At 46.7% G+C, this 16,927-nt stretch overlaps 1 protein-coding gene across 1 annotated transcript; it reads left to right on the forward strand.

The window, feature by feature from the left end:
• Positions 1-3,941: 3,941 nt before the first annotated feature.
• RND1 (Rho family GTPase 1) lies at positions 3,942-10,913 on the forward strand. Its single transcript, XM_081127068.1, has 5 exons — positions 3,942-4,165; positions 4,913-5,000; positions 7,829-7,938; positions 8,771-8,905; positions 9,807-10,913. The coding sequence occupies exons 1-5, from the start codon at positions 4,046-4,048 to the stop codon at positions 10,050-10,052; spliced, it is 699 nt and encodes a 232-aa protein (XP_080983194.1). The 5' UTR covers positions 3,942-4,045; the 3' UTR covers positions 10,053-10,913.
• The last annotated feature ends 6,014 nt before the right edge of the window (positions 10,914-16,927 follow it).

Genomic DNA, 16,927 nt, shown 5'->3' on the forward strand with positions numbered 1-16,927 from the left:
GCATAAGATTTAATTTGTAAAGGAGTTTACTACATGTAAACAACACCATGGAAATGCAATCAACAAAATGCAGAATATGGAATACACCATAGAATAAACAACCTGGTTTATTCAGCAAATAAATTGCAAGAAAAAAAGGAAGGAAAAGGGTGGAACCTGTGAAATAAAAGAAACTTAAGAGCCATATCAACCAAATTCAATGTGTGGACCTTGTTTAGATTCTGATTTGAATAAACCGATGTATGACACAATTAGGGAAATTTTAACACTCACTGGATATTTGGTGTCATTAAGTTATTTATTTTTAGTTGTGATCATGGTATTGTGGTTATGTTAACAAACAGTCCTTTTCTTTTAGAGATGAGTACTGAAATATCTATAGATTAAACAATATGATGTCTAAAATTTGTTTTAAAATCATCCAATACAGGAGGTGTAGTAGAGAGAAGTGGAGTGGGTTGGGATATATATGAAGTAAGGTTATGTTGATAATTGTTGAAGCTGGGTAAGGAATACATAGGGGTTCATTGTATTATTCTTTTTACCTTTTAAAATGCTTACACACACACACATACACACAAAAGCTTTTTTAAAAAAAAAGCTAAAGGAGACTGTATAAAGATTTGGAAATAACCTGATTTTTCAAAGTAACAGCTTTATCAAGATATAATTCACATACCATACAATTCACCAATTTAAACTGTACAATCCAGTGGTTTTAGTATATTTACAGAATTTTACAACCATCACCACAATCAAATTTAGAAGATTTTCATCACCCCAAAAAGAAACCCCATACCCATTAGCAGCCACTCTCCATTCCCTCAACCCTTGCAGCCCTAGGTAACCCCCAATCTTTCTGTTTCTTTGCATTGCCTACTCTAGACATTTCATACAAATGGAATCCTACAACATGTGATCTTTTGTGACTGGTTCCTTTACATTAGGATAAAGTTTTCAAGTATAACCTTGTTTTCTTTCTTTCTTTCTTTCTTTCTTTCTTTCTTTCTTTCTTTCTTTCTTTCTTTCTTTCTTTCTTTCTTTCTTTCTTTCTTTCTTTCTTTTTTGAGAGAGAGAGAGAAACACTGATTTGTTGTTCCATTTACTTGTGCATTCATTGGTTGAATTGGTTGATTCCCGTATGTGCCCTGCCCAGGGATCTAACCCCCAACCTTGGTGTATCAGGACAATGCTCAAACCAACTGCACTACCCAGCCAGGGAAAGTATAACCTTGTTTTAAATTCTTCTGGTCTTGATGGGAAATAGCCGTCTTGTAAATTTATTACTCTGGCTATAGATTTTAAAGTAAAGACACTTAAAAAGAGGTTTAAACAGACTTGGGGGAGGGAGTCTATCTGCTAAAAAAAAGAAAGGCTAAAAACCCCTTCTCTAGTCCAAATCCCTTGCATTACATTTAAGGAAACGGGCCCAGAGAAGGAAGTGACTTACCCAAATGCACACAGCTTGTTAAGGGCAGAGCTCAGTCCAGCACCTAGGCCTGCTGACCTTCGGCTCTCTCTCCTTTTCACGTTGCCATACTGCCTTCTGACCTAACACAAACTCACCACTTTCCCCACCACAAGCTATAAACATGTGACCCACAAAACGTCCTCAGAGACACATCTTGGGAATCAGCCATGATGGGGGCTGCCCTGTCGCACAGCTCAGGCTTTCGGCCGCCCTACCCTGAAATGCAGCCACCCTGGGAAGGACCAGTGACAGTATACCAGCCCCCAGAATTTCCATCTCAGAGGCGCTCAGGCTGTTAGAAGCCAGAAGATGCTGTTTGCATAGCAGGAACAGTTTTCACTTACACTGAATTTTTTTTGGAGTGGCTGGTGGAGGGCATGTGTGTAGGGGAGGCTGGTAAAGAATGTCAGGGAGCAGGAGCTAAAGCCAGAGGGAATCCGTAAAGGTTCACGGGATGTGTGGGAGACCCACTGGTGCCTTGAGAACTGAGTCCAGAGAAGTCTGAGGGTGGGGAGCAGGAGGAAAAGGTCAGGCCAAGGGAAAGGACTCCAGGTTGAGGCAGCCCACGATCTTACAGCTGTTCCTGGAACTCTCCCAAACCATACTTATGGGCAGCTCAGAGAAGCTGTCAGGCTGCTGAAAAAGGGCAAGTAGAGGACAAATTCTATAGATGGAGCATTATCTGAGACCTGGGGAAAGGTAGGGAGGAGAGATTCCAGAGAGCCTGGAAGAGGATGGCAGCACCTGGATAATTCTCTTTCTACCTTAGACACCCCCTTAGCTGATTCCTGACCCTGGGCAGAGGGGCCTGAGGAGATGGGTGGAGGACAGTGCGGGCCTTGGCTTCAGAGTTCTCAGGCAAACATGGACTGTGGGCTTGGGTGCCACAGGATTTGACAGGAGACACACTGGCTAGGCTACATTCTCAAAATACCATCCATTCTCCTGCCTATAGTGGGAATTGGAAATCTCACCCCTAGAGATCTGTCCCTTTGGGTCTAGGGAAGGCTTTTAAACATCCTTTATAACAGGGAAAACATCCCTGGGAGGGGCAGCAATGATGGTGAATTAAGAGTAAGCTCAGATGGAACAAGACTCAGGGATTTCTCCGGAGGCACTGGGCTCACCAAGGTGAAGGGACCTACAGATGAACTCTGGATTGCTTTCACTTTTGCTTACCGTCATTCTTACTTTATTTTTATTTTATTTTTTTAAAAATATATCTTTATTGATTTTAGAGAGAGGAAAGGAGAAGGAGAGAGAGAGAGAGAAACATCAATGATGAGAGAGTCATTGATCGAGCCCGCAACCGGGCATGTGCCCTGACCGGGAATCGAACCCCGATTGCCTGGATCCTAGGTGGACACTCAACCGCTGAGCCACACCCGGCCGGGCCCATCATTCTTACTTTAATCCCTGATCCCCACAAGTCCTTATTTGAGCTGTCTTGGTTCGTGAATAAGCAGTGAGTTGTTCCAGCTGTGTACATCCCATGGCTCTGTCTAGTGGATCGGGACCTTAAGTTGCAAGGACTCTGAGGGGCAGGTTATGTAGGCAGTTATGTAGCTCATCTCAACCTTAGGTTCCCCTCCAGTTTTCTAATCCCAAATCCCAGGCCCAGTCTGGACTTTAATCAGGTGACACACGCAGTGTGTTTGTATTAGTAGGTGTCACCTGGAACTGGACTTGTGCCTGATTCATCCAGGGAGCTGAACTCAGGCAGCAGAACAAACACCCCTAAGCAGCTCCTGCCAGGCATGGGGTGAGAGATTGTCTGTCCAAACAGACGGTGACTTTGTTTGCTTTGTTCTGGTCTCTTCTCCCAACCCCATTTGCCAGACTCTCTCATTCCTTTCACTCTGCCCATCTCTGGGTCAGGGCCTGTGTGGGGTTTTTCCAGATGATGCGAGAAGGCTATTTTATTTATTTATTTTTGGTGAAGGTGATTCCTGAGGAAGAGACTCAGGAATTGAAAGGGAAACAGCAGGAGCTAATAAAGGCTTAGAGTAGAAGCTTCTGGGAGGGGAAGCCAAGAGGGGGAACTGGTTTGGATGGGGATTAGAGGGAACAAAGAGGTCAGAGATCTCTGCCCCCACCTCCACCTGGGGGTGCCACCTGTCTGTAGTTAAGGCAGGTCCTGCTTTTCTGGAACAACTCCAGCTTGACCTCACTTTCTGCATTCACGACTAACATTGTTTTGGACACTAATTGGTGGACACTTAAGACCACTACATGTGGCTTCAAGCCCCTTTCCTCCTCCCTAATACTAATGCAAAACGTGGGAATCCCCTTTCAGAGGAAGGTGCAGCTTTAAGAGAAAAGAAAGGGAGGAAGAGGGCGCTGACTCAGATCCTCCTACCATTGGCTGCTGGAGGAGATCCCACCTTAGGGATTGGCCGTGACAGAGTCCGCCTCCTCTTGTGATTGGCTCATCCAGGCCGATATAAAGGGGCTGTGCCGGCCTCCTGTTCAGTTGGAGCGAGGCAGGGAATCCGTCTAGGTTTGTTTTGAGACGCACCTGGCGCAGCCCTCTCCTCTCTGAACCAGAGTCCGAGTCCCGCGGAGGCTGCAGCCATGAAGGAAAGACGGGCCGCCCAGCCAGTCGTGGCCAGATGTAAGCTCGTCCTGGTGGGGGACGTTCAGTGTGGGAAGACAGCGATGTTACAGGTGTTAGCGAAGGACTGCTACCCCGAGGTGAGCTGCTCGTCCGCCCCTGGCCAGCTTTTCTCCTCGCCTGCCTGCTCGCCTGCCCCGGGGGTAGATGCCCACCTGTCCGGGGAGCTGTTTTCCTTTCTCCACTGCACCCCACCCCACTCCGCCCTGCCCTCAGCCGCTTTCTGGCTGGAAGACCGCCCTGCCTTAGCTTCCCCCTGAGACCTGTTCCACTTCTGCCGCCCCGCTGGCTCCTCCTCACCTCTTCACCCATAGGCCCCGATCGAGTCCCCTCCTACCTCCCTTCGTCCCGGAGCCTGCTCTCGGGAGAGGGGACTGGAGGCATTTGAGAAGCCGGGGTTTCTTGACACAATACCTGCCCGCCCCTTCACCCCAACCTCCAAGGTTCTGTGAGCATAGCTCCCGGCAGCCTCCTGCTGCTCCTTTCTGCTGACCTGGTCCAGGGGGCTTGTGGGGAGACCATAAAGAGCCAGAATTGACTTGTGACTCTGAAATTGGGAGACAGACAAATCTGGGGATGAGAGGAATTGTGTGTGTCCGTGCCCCTGACCATCTAAAATATGGGGGGCTTGTCCCTGGTTGAAAGTCATTCCCATATCTTAATTTGATGGAGCGAAGTGCCCATTCCTCTACATGCCCCTGCCTCCTGCCCCAGGTATCCCCTCCTGGCCACTTTGGCATCTCACTAGGGTAAGTGGCTTTTTGTGTAGCCAGTACTAACTAGAGGGCAGGGGGCCCAGGGTATGAATAGTTCCTCTCTTTTCACAGACATATGTGCCCACCGTGTTTGAGAATTACACAGCCTGCTTGGAGACAGAGGAACAGAGAGTGGAGCTTAGTCTCTGGGACACCTCAGGTAAGTCTGCTGGCCCCAAATGCCCCCTTCCCACCTCCAGTGGGCTGCTGCAGCTGCTGATTTTTTGCAGTTGTTTTCCCCTCTGATGGGGAGTAGTATGGTGCTTGCCAGGAAACTAAAAGAAGGGGACCTGAAGATTCCTTGGTTGGGTTTAGGGGGAGGGGCCTGGTCAACTCAGTTGGCTGGTCCAGGAGTGCAGAATGGAAGAACCTCAGAAGCCACTCATTTCTCTGGGTCTAGCTCCATCCTTCAGAGGGCTGGATGGTGAAGTGAATGAATCCCTGAATATTTCTTGGGGGCAGTCACACAGGGCTTCTCCGTTTTCACGCCCCGAGACACACACACACACAGAGGCTTTACTGCCCTGACACACACACACACACACACACACACACAGGCTTTACTACACACACACACACACACACACACACACACAGAGGCTTTACTGCCCTGACACACACACACACACACACACAGAGGCTTTACTGCCCCAGAGCAAAGCCAGATAAGGCAGAGGCAGTGCTGCTGGAGGCAGTTGTAGTTGAGGCAGGGAGACAAGCCTGCTTGGGGGGAAATACTGCTCCCGATTCAGTTTTCTCTCCTGCATTCCACCTCGGCTCAGCGGGCAGGCAGGGCCACCGCTGTCCGCCTGCCGCAGCTCAGTTCCACTCGTCATACCGCTGGTCATACCGCTGCGGCTCAGGGCTGAAGTGATGCATCACTGATGCTTTGGAGGGTGGGGAGATGGCTTAATATGGGGCAGTCACATTGTAGATAGTGGCAGGAGGGGGAGTGTTGGCTCTGACCATTTTCCCCAAACTGGGCTGAGGTAGAAGTGCCCTGTCTTTCTGGGATGTAGGAAGCAATATCTTTCCAGCCTCTCAACCCCAAACCCTCAGTGCTAGGCTATCCCTTGCATTGATTTTGACCCCAGCCCATTATCTCCTTACCCCTATCCTTTTTAAATAGACTGGGTTCAGAGTTGTAATTAAGGACTAAAAGCCAGGAATAGGAGAAAGAAAATCCACTCCTCTCTAAAAATGTATATTCAGGCTGAGTTTAAAGAGGAACTATATAAATCACTAGGGGTTTCCTGTTACATACAATAAATATACTGTCCAGCTTCTCCAAAGAGCTGTTGTTACCATGATCCAATTTTGAGGCCTGAAAAGATTTGGGGTAGGGGATGGGATAGGTAAACAGAAAATGAGACTTCCCCTTGCTTCCCCCTCCCCCCCAAAAACATGGCAAAACAAAAATTCCTCAACCTGCTCTGCTTTCTCAGCTGCAGTTCCAGGGGTTGGGAGGCAGGGTGCTGGTTATCCTGGACTGCACTGTGCTGGCTGGATCCGACTGGCACGCAGTTGGCTGCATGATGTATGCTTTTGCATTTGCTGTACCCTGCCCACCTTTCAATCTTCCCAGGATCTTACTGCAGCTTGTCTCTTTCCACTACCACCGCCCCAAAGCGCCACTCCCCCCTCCCCACCATTACTTCCTGCTGCTTCCTCCTTCCTCCCACAGCCAGAATGCAGCCTTTGAATTCCAATCCAGATAATGGAAAATCAGCAAGGTGGTCTCCATTTCCTATGTCGAATCCCCACCCCACCCCATCCCACCCTCCAATTTCCAAAAGGCTGTAGGCTATCAAGCATCCTCATACTCCCTCTTTCAAATTAGTTGCCCATGAGGAAGGAGGAAGTGGCAGCTGAGTGTGGGATGGGGCTTCCCAACATTGGGGCCAGGGTGAAACCTGCTCCTGTTATTCACTTGCTGGTCTTAGGGGAGGGGGATTGCATGGAGCCAGAATGGAGGCCTCCTCCCCTCCCCCTTCCCAGTGCTGCAGTGCTCCCTCTGCTCAGTGCTGCGGTGATAGACCCCACCTCAGAGAGGGGATGGTGGCAGATTGCTGAAAGAGCAGGCAGCTATCCCAACTCCCCTTTACTTTTTTTTTTTTTTTTTTTAACAACCAACCCCCTCCCCACTTGGATTCCCCCCAGTTTCCATGGCAATTGTGGTGCAGAGAGAGGGGCTGCTTGCTATTCTGAGCACGGATTGTCTGGGTTCCAAATCTGCTACTGTTCCTTCCCAGGGTGGAGGGGGGCAGGCTCAGCTCCTGGCATTCTCCCATATGAGACCACCTGGGTCTGCATTGCCTACTGCCCTCCCAGTGAAGGACCCTTACTCTAAATCCCCAGCTATGGGTGCTGCTATCTTTGAGACTGTCTCCCTGAGATCTGGGGGGGATAGGGGCTGCAGCTTTCTTTTTGCCCTTTTCAGTGTAAGCTGATTTGGGTAGAGGAAGAGCAGGGCACTGAATCCCTCCAGCCTCTTAGAGTTCTGACCCCATGGCAAACAAGCAGGGCAGCCAGTTATATAACAGGCAGGTTTGTTTCTTCCTTGGGGAGAACCTTGGAGCAGAAGAAGGGGGCAGAGGTTGGGCAGCCACAGACTCTAGAAAAGAGGAGACCCTAAACAAGCCCTGGTTTCTGCAGGGGCAGGAGCACCCTCCTATGGGACTCAGAGAACTAGCAGCCCTTAAATTAAGCCCACAGTAGGAAACCCAGACAGGGTCATATTATGCTCTACCGCCCTTATATTTTTCCCCCTTTCCCTTTTTCAGGGCTAAAGAAAATTATATTCTTGCACTGCCTTCTGGCAGGTGGTCAGCTCCCCAGCTTCCATGCTGCAGAAGCTTCCCTTGGGAGATAGGTGGGGCCAACTAACCTAAGGGACCAAGAATGGCATTCCCAGTGCTCTTTGGGTTTAGGCCTGTAGAGGAGGGAAAATGCCATGGCTCATTATCAGCTCTTTCTCCCCTACAACAGGATCTCCCTACTATGACAATGTCCGTCCACTCTGCTACAGCGACTCTGATGCAGTATTACTGTGCTTTGATATCAGCCGCCCAGAGACCGTGGATAGTGCACTCAAGAAGGTAGGTCTGGATAAACTCTACAATCTCTAGCTCAGCTTGAGAACAGAAAGGAACCTTGAGGACCTTGTCATCTAATCCTCTTGTGTAACAGAAAGAAACTGAGGCCAGGGAAGGAAGAAATTTGCCTAAGGCCACACCATTAGCTGTAGCTCTGGGACTAGAACCCAGATCTCCTGCCCCTGTCCCTGTCCTATACTACTCTGCCAGAGGCCCAGCAAAGGAGGGTGGTGGTGAAGACTCAGGAAGTGAAGGATTGAGAGTCAGAGAATCTTTTGGAGGCAACTTCTATAGACTTTGATCCCGGGCCCACTGGGACTGGACAAACCAGGCAGGCCTGAGCAGAACTGCTGATAGGAAATCCCTAGGTCTGGGTGGCAAAATCCGACCATACTGAGGAGTCCCAGGATGCCTTGTGGAACTAGCCTAGTTTCTGAGAAGGCTCTGGGCCTATTTCCTTCCCTTGGGAAGAGACTGGTTGGCTTCCTCCTGGCTTTCTGGACTTGTGGAGCCCTTTGACTGGATTGAGGACCCAGATCCAGGCTCATAAGCTTGGCAGAGAGTGGGAAGAGATTTACCCCAGTGCTTTCTCTGGTGACTGGGCTGTTGAATGAGGGGACAGGCTCTTGGGGCAGCATTCCTGTGGCCCCAAAGTCCTCACAGACTGGAAGATGATGTAATGTGTGCAGTGGCGATGCTGTGACTCAGAGGGATGGCTGGGCTGGTAATAAGCTGTACGGTGTATGTGTTGTTGCCAACTGGGCTTCCCTGGGTATCTGTCATCCACTGATTGTCCTTCCTCCTTCCTTCCCCCTAACCTTGTGTGGCTCTTCAGTGGAGGACGGAAATCCTAGATTATTGTCCCAGCACCCGTGTTTTGCTTATTGGCTGCAAGACAGACCTGCGAACAGACCTGAGCACTCTGATGGAGCTGTCCCACCAGAAGCAGGCACCCATCTCATATGAGCAGGTGTGTGAACACCATTGTGTGTTAAGGGTGGGCTGGAGAAGGCTATAGGCAAAGGATTTGAAATGTGGCCCTTGGTCAAACTCTCTCACAATGGCAAGAGAGAATTGGTATTCTGGGGGGCCATCTATAATCAGCAACTAGTCACCTGGACAGAGGCGATACTCATTTACTCAGATTTATGCTATAGGTCAGCAGGTGAGCCGTTCCTGTGTTTCTCAGATTGTTTTTGGTGCACCACCTGCATTAGAATCACTAGAGGTGCTTATTAGAATTCCTGGATCCATATCTGGGAGAAAGATATGGGAATTGCATTTTTACTGAAATCCCTGGATAATTTCTGGGGTTTTTTTGTTGTTTTTTAAAAATATATCTTTATTGATTTCAGAGAGAGGAAAGGAGAGGGAGAGAGAGAGAGAGAGAGAGAGAAACATCAATGATGAAAGAGTCATTGATCAAGCCCACAACCCGGGCATGTGCCCTGACCGGGAATCGAACCCTGATTGCCTGGGTCCTAGGTCGATGCTTAACCTCTGAGCCACGCCCGGCCGGGCTCCCTGGATAATTTCTTATGCACATGGAAGTAAAGGTTCATTTCTTTTAAACCAGTGTTTCACATTAGACTCATCTAGTGAGCTTTTAAAAACGCTAATGCCTAGGCCCTACCCCCAGACATTCTGATTTACTTGTTCGGGCATCAAAATGGTTTTAAAAGTGTCCCAGGTGATTCTAAGGTGCTGTCAGGCTTCACCTTCAGAAGATAATTAGCAGAGGGGGGTGGTGGGAGACTGGCAGTTGGGGCCCATCTGGAGTAGCTCCGGGGAGTACCACGAACCACAGGAGGCAGTGTTTCAGAGCCTTTTGGACTGCTGCATTGGTGATCTCACTCCCCCTCCCCCTGCAGGGCTGTGCAATAGCCAAGCAGCTGGGTGCGGAAATCTACCTGGAAGGCTCGGCTTTCACCTCGGAGAAGAGTATCCACAGCATCTTCCGGACGGCATCCATGGTGTGTCTGAACAAGCCCAGCCCGATGCCCCCGAAGAGCCCTGTCCGAAGCTTCTCCAAGCGACTGCTCCACCTCCCTAGTCGTTCTGAACTCATCTCTTCTACCTTCAAGAAGGAAAAGGCCAAAAGCTGTTCCATTATGTGAAGTGGGGGTTGGAGAGGGGAGACAACCTCCCACTTCCTCCCTTGGGTTGCAGAGGCGCGGGGAGAGGGAGGATGAGACTGTTGAGGACACTGGACAACGAGTTTTTCAGACTGCCACGATGAGGGCTTGGAAGGAGACAAGAATGGGACGAGCAAAGAGCCAGGCCCGGCTTGAGGACCTGACACTGAGAAAGAACCATCACACCCCAAGCCAGGCGCTAGGCCGTGGAGGGGGCAGCTGCCCCAGTGCCCCAAAGGAAAGGTGTGGGGTGTAGGGGGCATGCTGGCCTCATGGGCTCAGGGGCCCACAGGAGTTTCACCTTCAGCATCATGCCTCTTCCACCCAGCGTTCCCATGCAGGCCAGGGGATGGGAGGGGGCCCTGAGCCCTTCCCTTCCCCTCTGAGGAGGCCACAGAGGAGTGGAGAGTGGGGAAGCAAGGAGGCAGCTCCCTTGGGAGCTGAGCCCAGGTGCTTCATAACTGAATTCAGAAGGGCAGGAGCTGGTCAGAGCCAAGGAGAAGGAAACCTCATCTTCGCATAGCCCATGCCTCATGGAGAGGTGACATTATACATTCACATGCTTCTCACCTAAGTCCCCAGGGTCCAAGGGAGAAGCCCTGGACCCCCTTCTCTTGCAGTGTGGGGGTGGTGGTGCTGCAGGGGGCAGGGCTGGGTGGGGGTCACCAGACTTTTTCTGCCCTTAGGGCAGTACAGCTGGCATTTGTTTTATAGACTCTTGTCTTTGGAATGGGGGGAGGGGGGATGTTTCAATCTGTTATATGTTCTGTGTTTAAAGAAGAAAACCTATTTATTAATGAAAAATATAACATATAAAGAAGTTGGCTCCATTTTCTTAGTTTCTTTATGTTTCCTTTGGTCATTAATTATGAGGAAAAAGCTGCACTGGGACCCCTTCTGTGGGATGCAGGGTGGCTGCCTCCACTGTTCCGGGTACCTCCAACAAGATCTCCTCCCTCTCCTCCCAACCCCACCTAACCCCCAACCCCACACAAGTCCTAGTAAGCCACTGAAGATCTCCTTAGCCTGAGGGCAGGATTTCTCAAACTTGGATCTAAAAACATTTTAGACTAGATAATGTTTGCTGTGGGTGCTGTCCTGAGCATTGGAGGAGGTTTAGCATCCCTGGCCTCTACCTGTTAGATGTCAGTAGCACCCCCCCTCCCCCAGTTGTCATAACCAAAAATGATTCCAGATATTGCTAAATGTCCCCTGGGGCAAAATCACTCCTGGTTGAGAAACATTGCCCCAGAGAGTCTAGAGGAGAGATAGGTTTGGTGAAATCAGAGGATCCAAGCTGCTGAGATCTCAACCCCTGCAGATAGACATACTGAAGCCAAGTTTGGGAGGGTCCTGGAGTTCTGGTCTGTAAGTTCAAAGAGAGATGATGTTTTCTGCTTTCTTCACCTTCCAATTCCATTGCCTGTTGATGGCACCTCAAGGGCCTTAGCTTCCCTTTTCTTCAGTGACTTATAGCTCTTTTTTCCAATTATAGTGTGCTGAAAATAGCAAGCTACTAGGTATTGAGTACTTACTGTGTGCTCAGCACTATGCTGATAACTTTACCAACATTATCACCTTTAATCTCATAAATGATAATAGCTAACATTTGTTAAATGTTTACTGTGGGTCAGAGATGCTTATGAGTTCTTTATATGTTATTTATTCCTATGGAGTACTATCTACCTCATTTTAACAGACAAGGAAACAGGTTCAGAGAAATTAGTTTATGTGCCCAAGGTCACACAGCCAGAAAGTGGTAGAACCTGGATGCAAATCCAGGCAACCTGGCTCCAGAACATGCACTTTTCACTGCTCTACTATTCTACCCTGTGAGGCAAGTTATAGTATTATTACTATTTTATAAATGAGGAAATAGAAAAACCAGAGATACCACATAACTTGCATGAGGCCATACTGCTTTTATGTAGTGGAACTGGAATCAAGATTCAAACGGAGTCTCAATGTTAACTATAATCCCATGGCCCATTACTGCTAGCCACGTTGTACCTAAAAAGGGGACCCTACCAGTCCTCACTAGAGCATAGTCCCTCTGTCTCCATCTCCAAAGGTGCATGTTTGTGAAAGAACTAGCAGGTTAGGACAAGAATCTTTTAAATATGTTTGTAAAAAAAAATTGGTTTTAGAGAGAAAGGGAGAAGGAGAGATAGAAACACCAATTGGCCACCTCCTCCCCCCAGTGGGGATTGAGCCACAATCTGGGCACCTGTCATGAATGGGAAATGAGCCTGTGATCTCCTGGTGCATGGGGTGCCACTCAACCAACTGAGCCATACCGGCAGGCACAGACAAGTATCTTTTTCTTTTTTAAAAAAAATATGTTTTTATTGATTTCAGGGAGAAAGGGAGAGAGAGAGAGAGAAACACCAGTGATGAGAGAGAGTCATTGATTGGCTGCCTCCTGCACGCCCCCCTTGGGGATGGAGCCTGCAACCTGGGCACGTGCCCTGACTGGGAATTGAACCAGGACTTCCTTGTTCATAGGTAGATGCTTAACCACTGAGCCATGCTGGCTGAGCCAAACAAGCATCTTTTCAGCTCAGTGTATTACATGTATCATTTATGAGAGAGGTGTGCACAAGTATTAGGGGACTGCCACTATGAACTTGGACAAGCTTCATCACTTTTCTGGGTTTCAATTATTTACCCATTTTTAAAGATGATGATGAATGGTTATCTGGATATAAGGAAAGAGCATGGACTCTGAAGTTGAATCCTGGCTTCATTCTTTTAAATATGTGGCCCTTGAAGGCATAATTAATTTTTGGGGGCCACAATCTTATCAGTAAAGTGGAGGTAATACCCATCCCATACTGTTATTAGAACTCAATAATATAAGTAATGTAAGTTAAATGTCCAGCACAGAGTTGGGCACTTAGAAGATTTTCAGTAAATAACTGCTCTCTTAAAGATTCGGCAACAGCTTTCATCTGATTGTTAGTTGGGGTTCCATTTTGTGACTGGATGGCCCTCCAGTGTTCACTGGGTGAATTACACATAATAGACTACTTCCCCTTCAGTTCTGTCTCAGGTAGAATTCTGCTGCAGGTCCAAGACTGCAGAACTAGAAGCGCAGAAGGGTACCTCTCCCTTGGGCAACTGTGCACGATGCTCAGGACTTTGGGATTGTTTGGGTCTATCCTGAGGCCCTACTTGAGGAGAACTGAACATATATTCAGAGAGAAAAGCCCTATAGCCATATGGAATTGAAACAAAAAAGCTGCCTGGCTGGGTGGCACAGTTGGAATGTCGTCTTTGTCTTATACACCAAAAGGTTTCTGGTTCCATCCCAAGTTGCGGAACATGTGATGTCTCTCTCTCTCTTTCTCTCCCTTCCTTTCTCTCTCAAATCAGTAAATATATCCTTGGGTGAGGATTTTTAAAGAGCTGATGATGGGGGCCGACTGGCGTGGCTCAGTGGTTGAGCTTTGACCCATGAACGAGGAGATCACGGTTGGATTTGGTCGGATTCCCACTCAGGGCACATGCAGGGGTTTCGCCTCCGTCTCCAGTAGGGAGGGAGTGGGGGGAGGCAGCCAGTGGATGACTCTTATTATTGATGTTTCAGTCTCTCTCTCTCTGTCTCCCTTCCTCTCTCTGAAATTAATAAAACATATTTAAAAATAAAATAAAATAAAAAGCTGATGATGGGAAAATGGGAAGGAAGGAGGCATTAAGATACTTCCTGGTATCTATTTAAACCCATTCTAGAAGTTGCTCGGTTTTTGTTTGGCTGGGGGGTGGGCGTGGGGTGAGAATTATAAATGATAAGATCAAAGAAAACAAAGTGAACATACAGTTTGGGGGGGAAAAAATCCAGTGGAGGATTCGGGGCGGGGGGGTATGAAGAAGAAGAAAAATATGAAGATAGTCCAATAACTGGCCAGATTCCAAAGGGCAAGAAAATGAGGAAGCCAGGGTCCTATCTGGAGTGTTGAGAAAACAAGTGCCACTGCCCAGGAGATAGCATCTTTCCTGGAGGCCCTTGGAATCCCTTGTGTGGCCTGATTTTGGGTTGTCACAATCACTGGGGGTTATATTTTTGTTTGTTTGTTTAAAATATTACAGATGTCCCTTTTTCTCCCCAATGACCCATTCCACCTCGTTCCACCCCCCCCCCCCCCAGTCCCTCTCCCCACCATTGTCTGTGTCCTTGGGTTGTGCATATATGCATATAAATTCTTTGGTTAATCTCTCCCCCTCCACCCACCCACCCTCCTCCATCCCTCTGACATTTGTCAGTCTGATCTATGCTTCCATGTCATTGAATCTATTCTGTTCATCAGTTTATTAAGTTCTTTAGATTCCACATGTAAGTGAGATCATGTGATGTTTGTCTTTCTCTGCCTGGCTTATTTCACTTAGCATAATATTTTCCAGGTCCATCCATACTGTCCCAAAGGGTATAAAATCCTTCTTTACAGCTGCATAGTATTCCATGGTGTAAATGTCCCACAGCTTTTTTTATCCACTCATCTATTGATGGGTACTTGAACTGTTTCCAGATCTTAGCTATTGTAAACTGCACTGCTATGAACATAGGGGTGCATATATTCTTTCTGATTAGTGTTTCAGGATTCTTAGGCTATATTCCTAGAAGTGGGATCACTGGGTCAAAAGGCAGCTCCATTTTTAATTTTTTGAGGAACCTCCATACTGTTTTCCATAGTGGCTGCACCAGTCTGAATTCCCACCAGCAGTGTACTAGGGCTCCCCTTTTTCCACATCCTCACCAGCACATGTCATTTGTTGTTTTGTTGATGGAGCCATTCTGACAGGTGTGAAGTGATACCTCATTGTGGTTTTAATTTGCATCTCTCTGATGATTAGTGACGTTGAGCATTTTCTCATATGTCTCTTGGCCATCTGTATGTCCTCTTTGGAGGAGTGTCTATTCAGGTCCTTTGCCCATTTTCTAATTGGGTTGTTTGTCTTTCTCTTGCTGAGTAGTATGAGTTCTTTGTACACTTTGGAAATTAGCCCCTTATCAGATACATCCTTGGCAAATATGTTTTCCCAGGCCATGAGGTTCCTTTGTATTTTGAGACTGTTTTCTTTTGCTGTGCAGAAGCTTTTTAGTTTGATGTAGTCCCATTTGCTTATTTTTTCTTTTGTTTCTCTTGCCCTAGGAGATGTATCAGTGAAAATTCCACTACATGGGATGTCTGACTTTACTGCCTGTTTTCTTCCAGAATTTTTATGGTTTCACTACTTACATTTAAGTCTTTTATCCATTTTGAGTTTATTTTTGTGTATGGTGAAAGTTGGTGGTCTAGTTTGTTTGTTTTTTGCATGTATTTGTCCAATTTTCCCAGCACCACTTATTGAAGAGACTGTTTTTACTCCATTGGATGCTCTTGCCTCCTTTGTCAAATATTAACTGACCATAATGGCGTGGGTCTATTTCTGGAGTCTCTGTTCTGTTCCATTGGTCTATATGTCTGGTGTTGTACCAATTCCAGGCCATTTTGATTACAATGGCTTTGTAGTACAGTTTGATGTCCAGTAATGTGATCCCTTCCACTCAGTTCTTTTTTCTCAAGATGGCTGCAGCTATTTGGGGTCTTTTTTGGTTCCATATAAATTTTTGAAATGTTTGTTCTAGATCTGTGAAATATGCTGTTGGTATTTTAATAGGAATTGCCTTGAATTTATTAATTGCTTTGGGTAGTATGGACATTTTAATGATATTAATTCTTCCAATCCATGAGCATGGTATATACTTCCACTTGTTTATATCTTCCTCTATTGTTTTTTTTCAGTGTCCCGTAGTTTTCCGAGTACAGGTCTTTTACATCCTTGGTTAAGTTTATTCCTAGGTGTCTCATTTTTTTTTAGTTGCAATGGTAAATGGTATTGTTTTTTTAGTTTCTCTCTCTGAAAGTTCATTGTTAGTGTATAAGAATGCCATTGATTTCCGGATGTTGATTTTGTATCCAGCTACCTTGCCAAATTTGTTTATCAAATCTAGTAGTATTTTGATGGAGTGTTTAGGGTTTTCTATGTACAATATCATGTCATCTGCAAATAATGACAGTTTTACTTTCTCCTTTCCAATTTAGATAACTTTTATGTTTTCTTCCTGTCTGATGGCTGTGGCAAGGACTTCCAGTACTATGTTGAATAAGAGTGGTGAAAGTGGACATCCCTGTCTTGTTCCTGTTTTTGAAGGAAATGGTTTGTTTTTGACCATTGAGTATGATGTTGGCTGTAGGTCTGTCATATGTGGCCTTTATTATGTTGAGGTATGATCCCTCTATTCCCACTTTGCTGAGAGTTTTTATCTGAAATGGGTGCTGGATTTTGTCGAATGCTTTTTCTGCATCTATTGATAAGATCATATGATTTTTGTCCTTCATTTTGCTTATGTGATGTATCACATTTATTGATTTGTGGATGTTGTACCACCCTTGTGTCCCCAGAATAAATCCCACTTGGTCGTGGTGTATGATCTTTTTAATGTATTGCTGGATCCGGTTTGCCAGTATTTTAGTGAGGATTTTAGCATCTATGTTCATTAGGGATATTGGCCTGTAATTTTCTTTCTTTGTGGTGTCTTTATCTGGTTTTGGGAGTAGGACGATGCTGGCCTCATAAAAGAGTTTGGGAGTTTTCCCTCCTCTTGAATTTTCTGGAATAGTTTGAATAGAATAGGTGTTTAATTCTTTGAATGTTTGGTAAAACTCTCCTGTAAATCCATCTGGTCCAGGACTTTTGTTTACTGGGAGTTTTTTGATTACTGCTTCAATTTCATTAGTTGTTATTGGTCTATTCAGGTTTTCTGCCTCTTCTTGATTCAGCTTTGGAAGGTTATATGCTTCTAGGAATTTGTCCAT

This window comes from Miniopterus schreibersii (genome assembly GCF_964146895.1).
Source record: "Miniopterus schreibersii genome assembly, chromosome: 2".
NCBI lineage: Eukaryota > Metazoa > Chordata > Mammalia > Chiroptera > Miniopteridae > Miniopterus > Miniopterus schreibersii.

Coding starts and splice junctions, on each gene's coding strand:
- RND1 (XM_081127068.1), top strand. CDS start 4,046: ATGAAGGAAAGACGGGCCGCCCAGCCAGTCGTGGCCAGATGTAAGCTC. Junction 7,939..8,770: donor TGGATAGTGCACTCAAGAAG/GTAGGTCTGGAT, acceptor GTGGCTCTTCAG/TGGAGGACGGAAATCCTAGA. Junction 8,906..9,806: donor CACCCATCTCATATGAGCAG/GTGTGTGAACAC, acceptor CTCCCCCTGCAG/GGCTGTGCAATAGCCAAGCA.